This window comes from Bactrocera latifrons, unplaced genomic scaffold (assembly GCF_001853355.1).
Source record: "Bactrocera latifrons isolate USDA-ARS-PBARC rearing strain unplaced genomic scaffold, ASM185335v1 scaffold_140, whole genome shotgun sequence".
In the NCBI taxonomy this organism is placed as follows: domain Eukaryota; kingdom Metazoa; phylum Arthropoda; class Insecta; order Diptera; family Tephritidae; genus Bactrocera; species Bactrocera latifrons.
In genome coordinates this window covers 123,651-132,242 of record NW_017534853.1, presented here as the reverse complement: position 1 = coordinate 132,242, position 8,592 = coordinate 123,651, and the positions used below count along the sequence as shown (strand labels likewise).

General features: G+C 34.7%; 1 protein-coding gene across 2 annotated transcripts; it reads right to left on the bottom strand.

Annotated features, from left to right (window-relative positions):
* Positions 1-315: 315 nt before the first annotated feature.
* Positions 316-6,579, bottom strand: LOC108965504 (aldehyde dehydrogenase X, mitochondrial). Of its 2 annotated transcripts, none has more exons than XM_018927977.1 (6): positions 6,417-6,579; positions 2,340-2,444; positions 2,093-2,193; positions 1,450-2,021; positions 1,031-1,380; positions 316-790 (listed from the first exon to the last, which is right to left on the bottom strand). In XM_018927977.1, exons 1-6 carry the CDS (start codon positions 6,450-6,452, stop codon positions 497-499), a joined length of 1,458 nt encoding a protein of 485 aa, XP_018783522.1. In that variant the 5' UTR covers positions 6,453-6,579; the 3' UTR covers positions 316-496. The 2 variants fall into 2 exon arrangements, with proteins under 2 accessions (XP_018783522.1, XP_018783521.1); XM_018927976.1 differs by lacking the exon at positions 6,417-6,579 and adding an exon at positions 3,667-3,797 and having other exon boundaries at positions 321-790.
* Positions 6,580-8,592: the final 2,013 nt, after the last annotated feature.

Below are 8,592 nucleotides of genomic sequence, written 5' to 3'. Positions count from 1 at the left end.
GACCTGATAACCGTAACAACAACAACAACGTTAACTCAGTACATCAAATTAAGAATTAGCAAGTCAGTTTCTAAAGACCTGTCTGATTGTTTGAGGGGACGTATTGTATACCAGGTATTTGAACATTTGGAGAATAATCTGATATCACTTGATGTAGCTTCCCTTTTGATGTGTTCGTACAGAAAACTGTAACTAAATATAATATATAGGAGGTCTTTACTAGGCCATGTCATTGGCAACAAAATTCTTAATCAATCCATATTTATTGTTTTCTTACCGCTAAATTCCACACATATATATTATTAAGATGTAAATTTTTGTTGTAAAAAATATATATATTTATTAATCTTAGTAAACATTTCATAAATGTACAAGTATGTATACTTGGATATATGCAATGATTTACGAAAATAATTTGGAATAATACAGAAGTCCAAGACAGTAAAAAATATATGAAATTATTTGCCATTTTAGTTGGCAGACTTTAGTCTAGACTCTAGACTAACTTCATGGTGATAGTTTTGGTTTCTAGATAACTGTCCAAACCATCCTTGCCTAGCTCACGACCAATACCAGACTGCTTATAGCCGCCGAAAGGAGTTTGCGGTAGCACGGCATCATAACAATTGATCCAAACGGAACCGGCATTGACGTTGTTGGCGAATTTCGTGGCCCTATTGATGTCATTAGTGATAACACCAGCTGCGAGACCGTACACCACGTCATTGGCACGATCAATGATCTCCTCCATGTCGCTGAATTTAAAGATTGATTGAACAGGTCCGAAGATCTAAAAATAAAATAATAATATGGGTAATTAATTAAATATAAAACCCTTGTTTTTTACATAAAAAAATTCCACGATGATTTTAGTATAAATTTTAGTTTTTAAAAGTTTACACAATTTTCACCAGAAAAGAGCTAACGGCACCCGAGATTGCAAAATTTTTAATACGAGTATTTTATCTAATGTCTCCCATTTGGTGGAAAATGAAAATTTAAGAAAAAAATAAATAAATAATAACCGTACCTCCTCTTGTGCGATTTTCATTTTGTCGGTAACATCCGAGAACACCGTCGGTTCGATAAAGTAGCCGACATTACCGATGCGCTTGCCACCGCATTGTAACTTGGCACCTTCCTGCTTGCCACTTTCAATATAACCCAAGACCTTATTCATCATTTCGTCATCGATTTGTGGACCCTGTTTGACAGACTCGTCGAATGGATTGCCAACTTTGCGGGCTTTGGCTGCCGCCACAGCTTTGGCAACGAATTTATCGTAAATCTTTTCGTGTACATATGTGCGGCTACCGGCACAACAGCTTTGACCGTGATTTGAGAAAAGTGCTTCGTGGGTAATATCCACCGCTAAATCAACTAGAGAAGATAAAAGAAAAAATAATTGTATACTTTGAAACAAATTTATTGAAGATATGGCTGCCCTACTGTCGGCGTCGTCGAACACCACAACCGGACTCTTGCCACCTAATTCCAGCGTGACACGCTTCAAATTCGACTTGGCTGCCGCCTCCATAATAATGCGTCCAATTTCTGCGGAACCAGTAAATGCGACCTTCTGTATATCGTGATGTTCTGATATCGCAGCACCTGCGGTGGGGCCGTAGCCGGGTATGACATTGATAACACCAGCGGGAAAACCAGCTTCTTTAGTCAAAGCCGCCAAGTGCAGCGCGGTGAGTGGTGTCTGTTCAGCTGGTTTCAAGACGATCGTACAACCAACAGCGAGAGCTGGCGCCCACTTCCAGGCCAACATAAGTATCGGATAATTCCATGGAATGATTTGACCAACCACACCAACGGGTTCCTTACGTGTCTGTACAATGAATTCACCACCAGGAATCGTATCGCCAAAAAACTTGTCGGTCCAGCCGGCATAGTATTTAAATGTCATAATGGCGATGTCAATATCAAAAACAGAGTCGGCGTAAGGCTTGCCATTATCTTGTGTCTCAAGGCTAGCCAATAAGCTCTTATCACGTTCCAAGAGGCTGCAGAACCTGATGTGTAAAAGACAGTTATATTCAAAAATAGATTCTTAAAAAAAAAGAAGTTAGTTTTATCTACATACTTGTTTATCAAGTCTGTGCGTTGGAGTGGGGCCAGTTTGCGCCATTCGGAGTTTCTATGGAATGCTTTTTTAGCGGCAGCCACAGCTAAGTCAACGTCAGCCTGCACCGTGTAAGAAAAGAGTTACTTAAATCAGTACATATAGTACATGTATGTTTTTATGTATGTAGAAATGTTTCAAAATAAGTACGAATACCGTTATTTATTGATTATGCGATATTTTTCATTATCGTCTTTACTGCACTCACCTTATCGCCCTCAGCAACTTGGGCTATCAGTTTACCAGTTGCCGGATTGATGGTTGGAAACTTTTTTCCGGACACGGCGTCGACGAACTCATTGTTGATAAAGAGCTGTAAGTAACAAAAAAATATTCTTGCTTTTAAAAGAGATTATGGAATTTATGGGGGCTTGTTAATTTGTATTGGAATATAGAAGAAATGTCACAAACGATTTCGGCAAATAAGAAAGGTTCACCTTACAACCTTCGTGCCTTCGTGAAATTACAAAAAGCTAGGTATTGATGGAGCCTATAGGTTTATGTCAGAGTTTCCCCTACACATCGTCAATACAATCTCAGCTGGCTAAGTAATTAAACACCAACAATTTTGGTGCTGTTTTATATTGTATACATTGGTGTATGATACAAGTCTATTGGAGCTTGTTTCCCAATTGTGTTCCGTTTCATATTGAGTTCCTTAACTTGATTAACCTAAATTTTTCAAACGTTTCCAAAATGTTAGTGGAAAGTACAATAGTTGGTTCTTGCTGGTTCTTGTTGGTTCTGACTTTCACTCACTTTTTGTATTAAAACTTGAGCTGTTCGAATCTGGTTCACTTAAAGCTCACATTGGAAATTTCTGCATATTAGCACTGTTATTCAAGAACTTTCATAAGCACTGGTTTTTTCTGCTGTAAGTTAGCGAGGAATGTATAGCGTTAGAGCTTAACATTTCAAAGGAGAATAGTATGGGTAGTTTCAGTCCGAATTACGATAGAATTTCTTAGCAAAATTAACTTTGATTTGAAATGTAAGAATGACAGAGAGAAATGGGTGCTAACTAGGGAATATCAAGTTTTATACATTGTAATTAAGTTCCCGCAAAATTAACAATTTCCATGCTTTTGTTATGCTAAAAACAGCTACTGGTTATTTCCGGTGTACTTTCGGATGCAAACAAAAAGCAACTGAATACAAAAAATTGACATCTGGTTTATTTGTGGTGCGAAAAGAGGTTTCTGCTGTAAGGGCATGAAACCGCTTACTAACGGCTAGTTTTTCAAGTTATCATGTGAAATCTATATTATTGATCCGATTTAAGCGTATCTGTATTTAGTTGGACTTTATGTTTATAGATTTAGCTCAAGTTACACATGTAAACAAGCTCCAAAAAAAAAAAAAATAAATAAATAAATAAATAAAAAACGGTATCTTTATACATTATAACACTTTATAAATATATATTTCTATATACATATATACTTAAGTGCATATAGTATCTAATGAGTCCACTTGAACAGCTTTTTTATTGCTACAGTTTAGGAATGCGAATGGGCAACTTTAAAAACACTCACCTGCGTATATTTTGGCGCTTGATTAGGATTTGCCATTTTTACTAAAATGAAGCTTTTAATATACTTTATAGTTAACACAAATCTTATTGGAACTGAAGCGTTTGACTTATGGACCACTTCACTAGGAATGCAGCGCTATTTATACCTCTCGTTTGCCTTAGCACAACAAAGCGACTTTGATGTGCGCTCTCGGCTGTGAAAAACGCCGGCATCGCGTCGCTTATCGCGGTATATACTTGTATATATATATATCATTTTGCACTGATTGCATTTATATTCTTAACTCTCTTCGTCGTTTATATTCGTCAACATAAACAACTCAAAAGCCCATAAAAGATAAGACATGGCTCTTCGTGAAAACATTGTAATAGCGAAATACCTGCATTCGTTAACCTAAAATGAACCCTGTGGGTCATAAGTTACCGTGTCTTAATTATTGTGATTAAAGTAATTGAAAAGAATTTAAAATTTTTAATTTTGATTGATTAAATACATTTTTTAATTACATTCGCATTATAGTAATATAAATTTTGCAAGTTTTTGCTATTGTTTCTCCATAGTCTAGTATTTAGGACCTATAAAAAAACTATGTCTCAACAGCACTTAATTTTTTTTTTTACGTTTGAGTGCCGAGCCCTCTCTTCTACAGATTTTGACACTGCTGAATTGTTTGCTTTAAATTATTTGTGTACATAACACTTTTAAAGGCTGATCCAAGTGGAGGTACTTTTCATGTTCATGAAATTCATGTTCTATAAAGAACTCGCCTTCGATCAACTTATGGTCAACATAATCAGCCTGCTGAGTGTACTAATCGCAGCACCATCATCCATCTTGAGACCCAGCATTCATTAATGGGTAATATTCGACCGAATAGACCACATGCCCTAGGCAGTGAAGAACATATAACGATCGTAACTGAGAGTGTATATTGCTGTTCGCAGCACCTCGAACTGACGTATGGAACTACGCATTTGACGTCGAGACCTTGAATTAAAAGTGTGCGACATCGCTTCGCTCAATGGGGTCTTGAAAAAGTTCAAAACGATTCGACGTGTGCCAAATTTTGTTAAGCGTAGCGGTCCATTTCTGGCGCAATAGATATGCAAATAAGCAAAATTGAAGTGAAAGCAGCCTGAAGAGATTCAAGAGCTGCTTTTTAATCCAGAAAAAACAACGGTTTGGTGAGGTTTATGAGCCAATATTTCATCGAAAATGATGTTGAGAACGTAATCGTCAATGACGAGCATTATCGAGCCTCGAATAGCTTTTGATTTCTAAAGCTTGTGAACTCGACGACATTTGTTTTAACAAGACAGCGCCACTTTCCACACATCGCATCAATAAATGAATTTATTGAGAGAACACTTCGATGACTAGGATAATTTCACGTTTTGGGCCAGTCGATTAGCCAACAAGGTCGCGTGACATCACACTGCTCGACTTTTTCGTGTGAGGATATGTAAAGTCTAAAGTCTATGCAGGCAATCCTGTTTCGATTCAGGTTTTGGAGCAAAACATCATGCGAGTCATTCGCTAGTTACCAGTCGTAACTAGTCATCGAATAATGGACTCAACGGATGTACCATCTGAGATGGAGGCTAGGTTATATGGCTGATTGAAGATCGCTCGTGAACTGGTATATGTAGTCTTTTGTGTTCGAACTTATTGATTACCAAAACGCTTAGGTCTACAAAAACTTGCACAGGCGTTTATTTTAACTCCCGTCAGTTTGGTGGGATATCTGAAGGTATGCGCACCAAAGTGTTCAAGTCTTTACCTCCCAAACGCGGGACAGTCAAGAAGGGAGTGTTGAGTTGTTTCCACCTCATCTGCTTCCATACAGATTCTGCAAATGGCATCTGGTAATATTCCCAACCTTACAGCATAGACGCCTATGGGGCGAGACGTAGTCTCGGCCAAGATTTGAAATATATAATCTTCAAATAACATAAATGTCAGATATTGTTCTTCCGAATGACAACAAACATTCCACAACATATTTGAAGTTTCTGTGCTTTTTTTTCTGTAAAAAGGTAGGATCGAAGTGGATCACTCTTTACGTTAAATTTTTTTAGTCTCAGCACTGAATTTAAAATAGGTAGCAGCAATGTAAATTCTATATGTGATCCAAAATCCTTTTATGCTATTTTAGCGATTTTTAATATCTCAAAAACTGAGAAACTTTTTATGACCAATGCCTTTGCTATTATTAGAATTGCTAAGTCTATGCAATTTATTCCATAATTTCGAAATTTATATATGTATGTATATATACATATGTGCAGTACTCTCCCGGAAATCGAATCGAGATAAATAAATCAAATAGAAAACATATTTGAAAACAAATTTGTTCACACTGCATAGGTTTTTTCCTTTAACACGCTGCGATGTTTGTGACAAAAAGAAAGTAAATATATTAGATTTTCAAATGGAAAAAAATGCGAAATCTGATTACGGCGAAGACCACTTGTGATATATGTAAATATACAGACACTTATACTCTTATACTATATATATGCACATATTCTGAAAGTTTAGAAGGTGTGCAAAATTTTTATAGCGGCTTGATATTTGTTACATTTATTATTTATACATGTGAATTTAAATTTACAATTCTGTTTATTGTTATTGTGACAATATGGTGCCCGCCATCCCCTTTTATATTATATAAGCTAATATTTGCCAGCAATTGACAAATGATTAGTTGCGTTACCATATTATTAGTTACACAAGCCCCTCCAACATACCTGTGTGTATTTAGGCACTTCATTTGGATTTGCCATTTTGTTACAATTATTATAGCAGCACTTTAATTTTCAATTAACACGTTGGATCGTTAACTTTATAAATATTACTATTCACTTAACGAACCGGCAAATTAATGAACAACTAAACGAGTGCGGTCAGCTGTGCTACTGACACCAGAAACAAATGAGGCCTCTCAGCGTGCCGCCTTATATATTGTTGGTTTTTCTCAAATGTGAATGTATGAGTGAGATTGAGACAGCAGAGCGCCAGGTATACTCAAGTGGTTTTGTAAAGAAAGTAAATAGGTTTGTGTCTTGGATATCCTAAATATATTTCTAGTGCACACAGGGTGACGTGAAGGAATTGCGTAACAGAAATAGTAATATGAAAGTAATCTGTTTTTATTAAATTGATGTAAGTTACATTTTTTCTCCTCTGGCAGGTGATATTCAGTCCATCTGTTTTTAACATCAAATCAAAGATACCAGCCATATTTCACATTAGATATTATTGAGCATAACTTGTTATTCATAGGACAATTTAAGGTCTAAAACTGAATTATTCAATCAATTAAAATTGTTTTGAAAATATTGCTAGATAAATAGACTATAAACTAGTAACCTAGCCTTTGAAAATGACGGAGAAATTTATAGTAGTTTGAAACCTATCTCATATTTAGACTTGAGATTTTTTGATTGAATATTTGTAAGTATTTTGCCCGGCATTAGTTCAATAAAAGGAGAACTAATAATTATTAAAAAAATGAAATGTGCTAGGAACATATGAAGCTAAGTTTTCACCAAATTTCGTAAAAAAATTGTACAGGATAAAAATAAGAAACTAAAAAACTGGGTTTTGCGCATTTTTCACATACATTCTGAGGTTATGTAAAGAATGCTATAAGACATATGTACTTATACACCTTTTTATTATCTACAACACTGTCATATAATCTTTTTCTACATAACACTTAGTTACGCCGGAAATCGAGATAAACAATTCTTAATCCTCAAAAATTCAAAATTATTTTTTTTATTAATATTTTTAAGTTTATTTTTCGTTTATGATGGGTTTTATCTTATTGTGATTTTTTTGTTTTCAAAAATTACCTACCCTGATCTAGATTAGTTATTGAGGGCTAGTTTTTACAGATGCCTGTAGAAAAATACAATATCAGGGTTTGATTCTTGTCAGAAGCAATAAAATTTTGTTTTTTCAATTAGTGATGGCATGGAAAAGTGTGTCACAAAATCGATTATTCTCTCCGCGGCTTAAAAACTAGGGATGGATAGATTGTTTACATAAACGATTCTCGATCCGAGTATTTTTTTTATTTTTCGATTCAGAGAATGGATTAATCGAGCGCAAGAATCGAATCTTTCAATTTTAATCGATTTTAAATTAAGAGGAAAAAAATGTATTTATGAAATCACAAGGCATAAATTGAATGAATAATTCAAATCGATTAAATAAAACACTAAAAAGGTAAAAACCATTATATTTTTTGTCTATAAATAATGCACCAAGAATACTACATTTCATATAATTTTGTTTTCTTAAATTCAAGTTGTTTAAACAAGTTTAATAAAACAAGTTTTTAAATAAATTTAAAATAAGTAAAAGAACAATAAGCTAATTGTCAGTTTAAGAAAACCATACATTTTCCGTGACAGATCTTAAAAACAGAAGCATATTTAAAATTTATATTTTGCTTAAATGCTAACACAGCACTCTAACAAGGAAGTAGCAAAAAAAGTGTTACACAATACCCAAAGATTTTCTAGAGATCGATTATTTTACGAGAAAACTCGATTCTCGAGTAGAATCGGAATCGAGTTTACCATCCCTATTAAAAACATGCCTATTAGCGAAAAAGAGTACTGGTATCCATTCGATTTCCTGGTAAATTCAAATTCGGTTAACGGAAATAGTAGATTTAAATTAAATTTCTCTTGTTGATTTCCACCTAGAAATAGAATCTGCCAAATATGATATGTTATAGCTAGAAGAAAATGTATTGACTTTTGTTTTATAATTTTGATTTAAATGAGAGTATATTAATAAAATATGTTAAGTTACAAAATTAAAATCCCTTATGTCCACACAATCGATGGGTATGAAAATATTACCGGTTGTTCGTGTCTTGAATAAAGCTTGTTCATAAGCACAGAGAGT

Excerpts from the sequence above, each read along its gene's own strand:
- LOC108965504 (XM_018927977.1), bottom strand. The coding sequence starts at position 6,452 with ATGGCAAATCCAAATGAAGTGCCTAAATACACACAG. Across the intron at positions 2,194-2,339 it reads AAGTTGCTGAGGGCGATAAG|GCTGACGTTGACTTAGCTGT; the intron begins GTGAGTGCAGTA and ends TACACGGTGCAG. Across the intron at positions 791-1,030 it reads TGAAAATCGCACAAGAGGAG|ATCTTCGGACCTGTTCAATC; the intron begins GTACGGTTATTA and ends TTTTATTTTTAG.